Here is a 12,062-nt window from a genome sequence, read left to right as displayed (position 1 = left end):
TGGGGGGGGTCAGCAGCCCCCGCTCCTCCGCAGCACCGGCCCGGGAACCAGGCACGGAGCGGCGGCGGCCGCGGGTCCCGCCCCGCAGGCGAGCGGCGGGGGCGGGGAGCCGGTGCGAGGATGCGCTGCCCGGCTCCGCGGCCGCCAGACACCCCCCCCCACCCCAGCTCCGCGGGCAGCCCCCCTCCCTCCTCTCCGTGCGTGGGGACTCGCTTGCTAATTAAACACAGAGCTGTAGTAATTTCCGCGTCCGAGCTCGGCGCCTCTGCAAGAAACCCGTGGCTGCCCCCCAGGCCGGGGAGGGGGGGGGGGGGGGGCGAGGGGCTGGCAGCGGGGGGGCAGGCCGGGAGGTGGCGGCAGAGCCCACCGCCCCCACGCGTGGGGCCATGTTGGGTGCGCGCCGCCATTCCGGGTGGGCCGGGCGGCACGCGCGGTTGCAGCGCGGGGCTGGGGGGGGGCGGGGAGGAAAGGGGGGGGGGGGGGAGGAAGGGGGCGGGCGAGATATCGACCGGTCCGTGGGGGCAGAAGGGGCCGCGTTGGCTCATCCCGGCCGCACTCTGCCCGCCCCGGCACAGGGCGCCCAGCGCTGCGGTGTTTGCCGAGCAAACACAGGGGCCTCCTGTTTGTGCAGAAGCTGCCCCGGAGAACCCCCCCCCCCCCCCCACCCCCCCCCGGCGGGCTGCGGCTGGGGCACCGCGAACCCCGGCAGAGGCTCGCACCCCTCCGGCCCTGCCGCTGTGCCACGCGAGCCATCACCCCCCTGGCCTTTAAAAAAAAAAGGTCGTAACCTCGGCTGGGTCTAAACTTAGCCGCTGGTCCCTCGGCAGCACCGGGAATAGCAGTGGTATAAGAAGAGTTGGGTTACGTTCGAGCTGCATGACCCCCCTCTGCCCCCCCACGGCTCCCCCTCTTCCCTCCTCATCCCTAAATCCACCTGCCCGCTCTTCCCTCCTCATCCGCAAATCCCTGCTGGAGGACAGGTCTGCTCCCGCCCCTCCCTGCCAGCCCTGACCTGCATCCCCGCTGCTCCCACACCTTCCTCCGGGACCCCCACCCCAAAGGACGGGGGGCTTTGGGGCATGCTCTAGGTCTTGTGCCTAACGTGGGTTTGTCCTGCTGCCCCTTGGGGCTCGCACAAGCCCCCCCCCCCCGCGCCAAGCTGGGGGGGGGGGGGTGGGGGGGGGATGCAGCCCTGCACAGCTGGGTGAGGGAGCCCAGCGCTGGGGGGGGGGCGGTGAGCTGGGCAGCCGCCATGCAGGCAGCGCTCCCTCCTCCCGGCGCGGCCGGCGCGGGCCAGCGCACGGGCAGGATTTCCGCCGTCACGTCCCGCGGGCAGCGGCGGTGCCGCAGTTGCCTCACTGACACGGGTGGGGGGGGGGGGGCTCCCCAGCCTCGGGGGCGAGAGAGCTCCCAGCCAGCAGCGCTGGGGGGGGGGGGGGGGGGAAGTGGGAGATGCTTGGAGAGCCGCTGCTCCCTCGGGTCGTCCCCAGCATCTCTGCAGCCCCCCCGCCGCCGTGCTGGGGGAGCAGGCTGGAGCCGGCGGGGAGGGGGCGTCTCTCCTTTGTTACCGGGGGAAAGCGGCACACGCGCCTGTGCCACGGGGCGCTGGCGGCCACGAGCCCCGAGGAGCCAGTCGCGCACTGGCCATTACCGGGGGGGGGGGGAGGGCGGGGGGGCCCTTCGCGCCTCCCCCGCCCTGGGGACGACACCGCGGGGCGAGGACTCGCACTCGGCTTCCCCCGGGACCGGGGCATCTCTCACCACCGCTCCCCCCTCCCCACCCCCGGGGTGGTGCAGGAGGGAAGGTGCAGCGCGCACCCCCGCCCCGCGGGGACCGTGGCGGACCCCCCCCCACCGGCGCGGGGCCTTTGTTACGGTGGGGGGGGGGGGGGGGGGGGGGGCAGCCGCACCCGCAGCACGGCCGCACGTAGCCCGGTCCCACCCCCACGGCCCCATTCGCCGCCGGCGCGGCGGGGCGGGCCCCAGCCCTCCCCCTCCGCGGGTATAAAGAGCGGCGGAGCGGCGCTGCGCCACCTTCTCACTGCGTGACGGGGCGGCTTGGAGGCAGCAGGTAACGGTGGGGAGCGGGGGGCGGTGCGGAGGAGATGCGCAAGGAAAGAGGGGGGGGGCGGCTGGTGGGGGGGGGGAGAGGGAGCGGGGACGCGAACACGCGGGGACGCCGCACCGCCAGCGTGGTGGGGGAGGAGGAGGGCGGCAGCCCCCGGGCGGAGCGGGGCCGCGTGGCGCTGGGCCCGCCGGGCACAAAGGCGGTGCGGAGCCGTGTGGCGCAAGATGGAGGCGGTGAGGGCGGAGTGGGGGGGGGGGGGGGGGGGGGGCGGTGAGATTTGGGGAGGGGGGGGTGCTGTTTGACCATGGGGGGGATATCGCCCCGGGGGGCGGGTTCGGACCGCCCCCTCTCTCTCTCTCTCCCCCCCCCCCCCCCCCCCCCCGGTGGCTGGCGACTCGTTCACGGTGCCCGGGGCGGGCAGGGCGAGGCGCGGCCGCCGGGGGCGGTGGCCGGTTGCCCCCTCCACGCGCCTCACCGGCGATTTCTGCCCGTAGAAACATCCCGAAGAGGCGAAGATGGTGAAAGTCGGAGTCAATGGGTGAGTCGCCGGGGCAGGGCTGCGGCACCGGGAGGTGCCCGGGGGCGGGATGGGAGCGGGATGGATGAAGGAATTGGGGAGCGAGGTCGCCTCGGAGAGGCGGGAGGGGGATGAGGGGAAGGGGGGGGGGCAAGGTCGCCTCAAGGGCGGGCGGGAGCTGTAACCCCCCCCCCCCGTTGGTCCTGCTCCATCGTCGCCCCTCGTGTCTGGCTGAGGGACTGGGGCAGGGAGAGCTGCTGAGTCACTTCCCCCTGCAGATTCGGGGTGACTCACCCCGGAAGAGCCGCCGCTGCCGGCCTGCCCGCCCCGGCATCCCCGGGGGTCCCTGCACCCTGCCGCCTGCAGGCTGTGGTGCCCCCCCCCCCAAAAAAAGGTCGCCTGATGGATCATGTGTCGGTGGCGGCCTGGGGGATGTGACCTTCTCTGAGGAGTAACCAGATCCCCCGGGCCCTCAGTAAATTTAGCAGTTGACCTTTGCGGTGCGGGGGTCGCTCTTAATCTTTAACCGCAGTACCTCGGCCTTTGGACATGGCCGCTGGCCTTCCTCCTGCCCTGCTGGGCGAGGGAGCAGCAGATGATCTCGCAGGGAGGCAGCGGGCCGTCCCCAGCCCAGGAGGTTTGCTGTTGTTCACCTGTGTCCGTCTTTCCCCAGATTTGGCCGCATCGGTCGCCTGGTCACCCGGGCTGCCATCCTCTCTGGCAAAGTCCAAGTGGTGGCCATCAACGATCCCTTCATTGATCTGAACTACATGGTGAGTTGCCTTGCAGTGCCCCCTCTGGGCCTTTGAGAGTAGGGCTGCTCTGGCTCTGTTCTAGTAGCTTCCCAGGAGGAGCTGGTGTGGGGGGGTAGGGGCACGGGGGGGAGGGCTGGTGGGTTCGGCAGAGCCGATTACATTGAGGTAGTTGGGACAAGGTCACTGAGGAGGTGGGAGGTGGGGAGCTGAGAGCGTGGTGTAGGCAGAGCAAGGGTTGGGGAGATGGCAGCTGCAGTGCCTGACCTTCCCCCCCCTTCTCTCCTCACTAGGTTTACATGTTCAAATATGACTCTACTCATGGTCACTTCCGGGGCACTGTCAAGGCTGAGAATGGGAAACTTGTGATTAATGGGAATGCTATCACCATCTTCCAGGAGTAAGTATCTCTCCCTCTTGCCCCTTTGGAGGATGAAAGCAGATGTCTTGCAGAGCAGCTCTGACCGTTTTGCCCCTCCTCAGGCGTGACCCCAGCAACATCAAGTGGGGAGATGCTGGTGCTGAATATGTTGTGGAGTCCACTGGTGTCTTCACCACCATGGATAAGGCCGGGGTGAGTATATGCCACAGTGGCACCCAGGAGAAGGGACAAAACACCATGTGTGAAGTCGTTCAAGACAGGGAAGAGGTTATTGGGAGAAGTGAACTATTGGAGGGATTCTAGGTTATCTAATCTCTTTTTCTTTTTCCAGGCTCATCTGAAGGGTGGTGCTAAGCGTGTTATCATCTCTGCCCCCTCAGCTGACGCTCCCATGTTTGTGATGGGTGTCAACCATGACAAGTATGACAAGTCTCTGAAAATTGTCAGGTAAGGAGAGAGCGCTCTGTCCTGGAGCTCTCGCCAGCTATGTCGGGTCTCATCTCACCTTTGTAGGCGTGTTGCCTCTAGTTGACCACCTTTCCTTTCTCTTCCCCAGCAATGCCTCTTGCACTACTAACTGCTTGGCGCCCTTGGCCAAGGTCATCCATGACAACTTTGGCATCGTGGAGGGTCTTATGGTAGGTCTGGAGCTTGCTGCTCAGGAGGGTGCCCTATCCCCAGGTCCCCTCACGTGAGAGGAAAAGCATCTGTACTCCCTGTGTCCCTTGGGATGCTTTTTCGGGAGAGCATTGGCTGTGTTCTTACCCCTGTGCTCTCTTTCCCCAGACCACAGTTCATGCCATCACAGCCACGCAGAAGACAGTGGATGGGCCCTCTGGGAAGCTGTGGAGAGATGGCAGAGGCGCTGCCCAGAACATTATCCCAGCATCTACTGGGGCTGCTAAGGCTGTGGGAAAAGTTATCCCTGAGCTCAATGGGTGAGTGTTGTCCCTTCCTGGGTGTCAGAAGCAGGCAACGAGTGCCTGGCCAGCTCTTGATGCTCTCTAGCAGAAGGGAGGGCTGGCAGAGAGGGGTGCTTGGTGCTGTTGCCTGCTGACTCGTGTCTCTCCCAGGAAACTCACTGGAATGGCTTTCCGTGTGCCAACCCCCAATGTCTCTGTTGTGGACTTGACCTGCCGTCTGGAAAAACCAGTAAGTGTTGTGGACAAGGCCCTAACAACCTCCAGCCTGCCCCTGCTTCCTCTAAACTCCTTTTATCTGGAATTGCCCTCTCTGCATCCATCTCTTCCCTAAGACTTGATATTTGTGAAAATAGTGCCTGCCACAGTGCTGCCATGTGTCTGTCCTCCCTCCCCCCAGCAGACATTTTGTGTGAGTTGGGATCTGACCATTTTAAATTCCTCTTCTCAGGCAAAGTATGATGACATTAAGAGGGTAGTGAAGGCTGCTGCTGATGGGCCCCTGAAGGGCATCCTGGCGTACACAGAGGACCAGGTAAGCAGCTCCTAGTCTCAAGTCTGTGGTTCTTCATGTTCACCTTGTTTTTCTGGTGGTAGCAGCCTTACTGGGGTCCTGATTCGGGTTTCAGGCTGTGAGTATCTGTATTACAATTTTCCCTCTGTTCCAGGTTGTCTCCTGTGACTTCAATGGTGACAGCCATTCCTCCACCTTTGATGCGGGTGCTGGCATTGCACTGAATGACCATTTTGTCAAGCTGGTTTCCTGGTAGGCACAGCCTGGGGGGCGGTGGTGGGAGGCTGTGGGGTAGGGCCTGGCACAGACCGCTTACAGGCTTCTGTCCTGTACATCACTGCTGACTGGCAGTGCAGGGTGATGCACAGAACCCAGCTGAGTTGGGTGGCTCCGGCATGTAACAGTGTCTCTAGAGTGAGATTGTTTCTTACCTGGAATTCCTATAGCCTTCTTCCCCTGCTGAAGGGTGGATGGAACACTTTGCTGGGAAGTGGGTGGGAAGCTGCCTGGTTCAGTTGCGTGGAATTGGGGGCAGAGGAGCAGGAACAATGACTGCAAGAAATGGGTCAGTCCTGAGAGCACTTCTGTTTCTGTCCCCAGGTATGATAACGAGTATGGATACAGCAACCGTGTTGTGGACTTGATGGTCCACATGGCATCCAAGGAGTGAGCCCAGCACACAGCCCCCCTGCTGCCTCGGGAAGCAGGACTCTTCTTTGTTGGAGCCCCTGCCCTTCTTCACCACCGCTTAGCTCTGCATCCTGCAGTGAGAGGCCAGTTCTGTTCCCTTGTCTCCCCCACTCCTCCAACTTCTCCCCGAACCTGGGGGAGGTGGAGAGGCTGATAGAAACTGATCTGTTTGTGTACCACCTTACATCAATAAAAGTGATCACCATCTGAAATGCTTTGTCGGTCTGTCAGTGGGAAGTGGGAGCAAGAGGTGGGGTGTAAAGAGCAAATGGAGGTGCTTGCTTAAATTTAAGATGGGCCCTGGCTGCAACTGAAGGGCTGGCCCAGCAAAGAGGAGGGTCACAGAGACACAGTGTGGTGGCTGTGACCCCAGGCAGCAGAGACATGAGAAATGGCAGAAGAGCTGTTCGGGCAGAGTGGGTGGTGTGTGGATGTGGTGCAGCCCTGGGACACCTGACTTGCAAGAACAGCTGAGTGCTGGGCTGTAGTGAGCAGAGCATCGGTGTGTGCTGCCTGTGCAGGAGGTGAGAGGCAAGACTCCTGCCTGCGGGCTAAAAGAAGGTGTGGTGCAGGGCTGCCCTCCCAGGAGTGCTGTGTGGTAGAAGGGAAGGCAGCTCTGCTCTTCCACCTTTCTGGATTTGCTTGTCTGATGGGTGTGGAATAAAGTGCTGAGCAGATGACTTTTTGTTCCTTTTGCATTTGGTTTGGCAAAGGGGGACAAGAAACAAGAATTATTTCTCCTTCTTCCTGCCTTAGTAGAAGTGTTACGAGGATTTTTCATTTGCTTTTTACCTCTTCAAATGAATCAACTTGCCCTAGAGGAAATGGCTGCCTAGGGACGTGTTGGAGGCCAGTGTTACCATGGTGCTAGCTAGTCTTAATTCTGGTTTAATTCTATGCGGAAGGAGGGGTAGTTGCAGTTAAGCTCCTGAGCAGCAAATCTCTGCAAGGTGAGTGTCAGCCCTCTGCCAGGGACTGTGTTACCTCTTCCTGCAAGCACAAATGCTGCCATGCAGGGGCTGAGCCTTCTGTGACCTGTGAGTGCTGGGGTAGATGAGCGTGCAGCGCGCCAAAACTGTGCCCCCCCTCTGTTTTTAGCAGTTCAATTTACTGTCTCAGGGGTGATGTGTCATTTTCCCTCTGGCAGGCAGGCTTGGAGCTTTTGTCTGGACCCCGGGTGCTTTAGACCCTGACCTGGAGCAAGGACTTAAGCTGGAGGCCTTAAGCTCCCAGGATCAAGGTATGTTGGAGATAGTTTCCTGGAGCCGCTTATCTTCAGCGGTTGGACTGCGTAAAAATTAAATGTTTACTGGACTAGAGGGCAATGACTCAAAAGTTGCTTTGCAAAGAGAAAAAGGTTGAATAACCTGCCTCTGGATAGGAGCTGGGACTCCAAGAAGCTTGTTAGCTTTGGGAACAGCAGAAATACCTGGCTTACCCCACAAAGGGTGGTGCAGGAGCTTTAGGTATCTATGGAGTTATGTGGGAACTGCCCGATGCTGAGGCTAACTGGAGGCAGCCCTCCCGTGGAGAGGTGTAGCCTGCAGGCCCCTCAGCCTTACAAAGGAGTCTTGGGTTGGTCCCATCCTGTCCTTGATTGCTCTGCTTGGATGCTTCAAGTGGCTGTGCTGTGAGCTGCTGCCTGCGTATTTGTGTGTGCGCCAGCAACCGTCTTGCTTGATAATCTGGAAGTGCAGAGAGGCTACTGAAACACCTTGGGGCGGGGGGTGGGGGCTGTTTTCCCATGTAAACCAAAGGTACTTTGAGCTGTGTTTAAAGTAGGAACATTTCAACAAGTCACCTTTTACCTCTGAAAAGCCATATGTTTCCTGAGCAAGATGAGGCTGCCTGAAAAGTCACCTAGAGCAACAAACTTTTGTCATTTAACAAGAAAGAGTCCTATCCAACCTGAGGACAAATCGCTGTGGGAATGAGAAAATCCATACAACCTGGAGGGTGGGGGAAGAGTAGGTGCTTGCAGACCAACAATTGCTGGGAATGTGTCAGATAAAGGTTCACTGTGTTTTAAAATATTATTTCAACTGGTTTACAACCTTGCTTGAAATTCCTGGAAAAAATATGGTATATCTAGGTGAGGCAAGCCACGAATCACAATTTAAAACACAGTTGCTCTTGTATGGAAACAGGGAGAGCGAGTGTGGCAGACGAGTTGTGCAGCCTTTGGAGTGCCTGCAGGGCTTGGTTTCCTCTCTCCTATTACAAGCTCTTGAAAAAGCACAGCTCTTCTCCTAAATCCTCATTTTACATCCAGCCACTGTGCCTGCAGATGGCACCACTGCAAGGCCCCTCCAGACAGATGGAAAAGCTAGCTTAGTGACCAGCCTGTCCAAGAACAGCAACCCTGTCCTAAATTTTTTTTTTTTTTTTTAATTTGAAAAATTGACATATATGACTGCGGATGGCACTGGGATAAAGATGAGAGACCTGCCGTGGCAGCTGCTTCTCTCTGGAGATTTTTCTCTTAGGTAGGGGAGCTCTAGGTTTGCTCTTAAAGCATTTCCAAGGAAAACTGCTAGAAATGCTTGGTCAGGGAAGGCAGGTGCTCAGACAGACATAAAGAGGCTCTTGTTCAGCAAAGGAGCTAAAAGCGATTGTGCCGCTCTGCCAGGACAAACCGGCTTTAAGAGCAGCTGCAACAAGCCAGGATCCATCCTGGTTTATGAATGCCTTGCAAAGGGATTTTGGAAAGACACTGATCCTGGCCAAAGGCTTGACTCGGCCTTCCTCAACTGGCCAGTGACCAGGGCTCGCCGTGCCGGGCCGCCGTGGGAGAGGGGTGCACCTGAGAGGAGTGTTCGCTCCTTCGCAGGGCTGTGCTGACATAAAGCTCTCCGGCCAACTCAAGGGACAAATCCTCTGATGGGCAGCCAACCATCTCTAGGGGTGGCAAGGTGCAGCTTTTGTTTTCTTTTTTAAGACAGCGGAAATTCAAATGATGCTGCGGTATGGTAATTAGAAATGGTGTTACAGGAAAATTCCCCCTTATGGCAACTTTGAATGTTTAGAAAAAATGTTTTATACTCCATTGGCATTTACACACACTACCATGCATGCATTGCTCCCCCAAGAAATGGCTAGGTGTCCTCAGACCAAGATGTCAGCACGAAACTTCAGCATTAAGGAAGATGCCACATAGTGGAAATCATCTTGAGCAGATGTGGAAGCTTGCTTGAAAAAAAAACCCAAAGCACACAAAAGTCTAACAAAATGGTGACAGCACAAGCACGGTAAAAAAAGTCTTGGACATTTAAAACATACTCTGTCCACTTCTGAAGTAATTAGTCTTCGAGCAAAGCAATCGACAAGATCTGTGCAGGGAAGAGGAGATAGAGGTCTCTGATAGGAAAGACTGTGACACAAGACATATACTGGACAGTCGTGTAAGACAAACATCTTAAATGATAATGTTCCAAACTCCTTTGTAACAGACATTCACAAAATGCAGGTTCATGACTTAAACTCAGGGTATGCAAATACCCCTGTGGGCACCAGCAGTACTCACAAAAAGCAGGTATTTCATCAAAACCAAGCTGCCTACCTTTGGGCAACTGTAGCATATACGCACTGCAAAACCAAGTAATTTGTTATTTACTCTTCTGAGCTGAATGTAATTTCTTACTGCAGGCCAGCTAACTTACCTCTGTGTATCATCTTACAATACAAGTGTTACCTTCTTCGGGGAGTTATTCTCAATTAAATGTTCCTAGAAAGAACAGCAGTACTGGGTTATACTTTACTGCGTAAGATTTGAAAAGGTAGCCATGAAGAGCTGAAGCTGTAATCAAATGAAATTAGGCAAAACCCTCATAAATACTATCAAATTAAAATTAAGAGCCTAAAACAGGGCAGATTTTTAGGAAACTATGTGACAAGTAATAGAAAAGGTAGTGCGAAAGCCTTTTTCAAATGCATCTTGGAGGCAAGAAAACTGCCAAAGAGCTGTAAGATGGTGTGGGAGTCATTAGGGAAGCTAAGGCCGTGGCAGAAAAGTAAAACTGATGTTTTGCCACCAGAGGAGCTTTGGGGTATTCCCAGACAAGGTATTTTGTCATCAGCAGCAATAAGACAAAGAGACCACTGAAAACTGAAGTGTCAGGACTCGAGAACCTGCGTGTCTGTGACATGAAGGGCAGCAAAGCCTCAGTACCAGGTGCCAGACTCAGATGGTCTCCAGCAGGAAATGCATGAACAGGCAACTGTGCTGTAAGTAGTTCACCACTCACTTCAGCCCCTGCCACGTGATGAAAAGCAACTGGATTTAGGAAAAAAACAGACTGGCAAAACCTTTCAAAGAACCTGAACTGCGCTAGGACCGGGAAAAAACACCCTCTCCAGGCTGAAAACTAGTGGCAAGGCTGGTGGTGACCTGAGAAAGAAAGTGCAAGTGGCCAGCACCTAAGGACAACTGCCCCAGGGTTGTTCCCATTCAACACCTCCAAAACAATCTGGAGCATGGGCTGCCAAGATTTGTTGACTGTGCAAAATGCTGCAGGACACTCAACACTGGAAAGGTGCGGGAGGATCTTGTGACCAAGTGGCTGGGTTATTGAAATGGTGGGTGACACTCGAGGTTGCTAAACGAGAAGTAATACATGTAGTGTGTGTGTGAGGGGGGACATGCACAACTCTGACATTGCAGGTCTCAAAGCCCTCCTGTAATGTTGTCCAACTCCACCAAACAAACGAGCAACCTTTGTTGGTTTTGCTCTGAGTTGCGGGACAGAAAAAAAGTGGGTCATTTGTAATCTCTGTAACGTCCATCATTTTATAGTTACCAAGTTGGGCACTGGTTTAGGTGCTGGACCTCAAGCAGACACTGAAATCTCACCGAATACACATGGCCTCCAGCTTCTGCATTCCCTCAGACTCCTAGCATGACTTTCTCAGCCTGACTAAACTGTTATCTAGACCATCACCATGAAGTGACTTTGGGCACCGGGCACCAATGCTCACATGCCTTTTTTTTTCAGGAGCACAGTAACTCAACTTTTCACTCTCAAAACACTTTTCTCCAGCCTGGAATCATGGTTAGGAGTCTTTGCTCCATCTACTCCAACTTGTGATGCAAAGCAGGACAAAGAAAACCAATGTCATATGTGGATAAAATATATTTAAAGATGTCATCAGCTTCAGTGTCTGTCTGAGAACTCACAGGAGGTTGCTTGTGAGCCCTTAGATGTGTCTATGCATAGCTTAAAGACTGGCTATGTATGTATGGGACCAGGACCTATGCTTTGACTCTATTGAAAAATATATTTTAATGCCTCTTTGCATGTTTGACTGAGCTCATTTCTCATTTGGAGAATCTGTATCATTTCTACGTATCAAAAATGGTGTCAGCTTTGTCAGTTCCTTGTCCCTCCATAGATCTGTGCAGGATTTTTCCATTCCTTCGTGATTTCTACTCTCCTCCCCTCTCCACTGGTTTCTCATTGGTTTTCATACATGGCCTGTCAGACTAATCACTGACGTCATTTGTTCACCCGTCCACACAGTCTTTTTTAAATGTCTTCCCCCGTGCATTTAAAAGTTTACATCTGCAAACCATGGATTTCAGCAGCCAATGCTTTTTCATCACCACTGAGGTTAGAGCACTCTGCAAAACACCATTTGCAGCAGTGCAGCGACAGCACTGTGCTTTTTTTTTTTTTCCCCCCCCCCAGCATCACTTACTCCATCTCCCCAGGCAGCCTGAGGCTTTGCGCGGTGGCTTGTTCACTGCTATAGCACCTGGTGCACCTCTCTGCCTTTGCATGCTCTAGGTCATCTGTGCCTGGAAATGTAGAAGTGTTTATTCTGAGAAGATCCTGTCAAAGATCCTCCTTACTCACTAATGGCCTGCAAAGTGCTTCATCATTCCCCTCTGACCACATTCTGCTCTTTCCAAATACAGAACAGCCGTATCTGGTGAGTACTTCTGGGTTTTCTGGCTCATTTTGATTTATTTTTTTTCCAATTTCAGCCAAGAAAAAAGGTTTATTTTACAGATAGGATTGATTTGTCTTTAAATATAGCTAGAACAATTTGTTAGTGTCCTCAGACACCCAGCTATTGTTATTTTTTTCTTGAGGCGATAGGAGTAGCTGAAGACCTTTTTTTATACAGCTGAGTTATTGTGCTGTCCCTCTATTCTTTTTTCCCCCGCCCACAGTTGGTGTAATTGTTACAAGGTTTATTTTTTATTAATTAAGGTCAGGC

General features: G+C 55.3%; 1 protein-coding gene across 1 annotated transcript; it reads left to right on the top strand.

The window, feature by feature from the left end:
- Positions 1–1,980: 1,980 nt before the first annotated feature.
- GAPDH (glyceraldehyde-3-phosphate dehydrogenase) lies at positions 1,981–6,055 on the top strand. Its single transcript, XM_032995663.2, has 12 exons — positions 1,981–2,071; positions 2,563–2,606; positions 3,259–3,358; positions 3,631–3,737; positions 3,821–3,911; positions 4,051–4,166; positions 4,276–4,357; positions 4,506–4,657; positions 4,793–4,871; positions 5,091–5,174; positions 5,308–5,405; positions 5,754–6,055. The coding sequence occupies exons 2-12, from the start codon at positions 2,584–2,586 to the stop codon at positions 5,821–5,823; spliced, it is 1,002 nt and encodes a 333-aa protein (XP_032851554.2). The 5' UTR covers positions 1,981–2,071; positions 2,563–2,583; the 3' UTR covers positions 5,824–6,055.
- Positions 6,056–12,062: the final 6,007 nt, after the last annotated feature.

Source organism: Tyto alba, unplaced genomic scaffold, assembly GCF_018691265.1.
Source record: "Tyto alba isolate M040663 unplaced genomic scaffold, T.alba_DEE_v4.0 Super-Scaffold_14, whole genome shotgun sequence".
In the NCBI taxonomy this organism is placed as follows: Eukaryota; Metazoa; Chordata; class Aves; order Strigiformes; family Tytonidae; genus Tyto; species Tyto alba.
This window is presented reverse-complemented; position numbering and strand designations above follow the sequence as displayed.

Coding starts and splice junctions, on each gene's coding strand:
- GAPDH (XM_032995663.2), top strand. CDS start 2,584: ATGGTGAAAGTCGGAGTCAATGG. Junction 4,358..4,505: donor GCATCGTGGAGGGTCTTATG/GTAGGTCTGGAG, acceptor CTCTTTCCCCAG/ACCACAGTTCATGCCATCAC. Junction 5,175..5,307: donor TGGCGTACACAGAGGACCAG/GTAAGCAGCTCC, acceptor CCTCTGTTCCAG/GTTGTCTCCTGTGACTTCAA.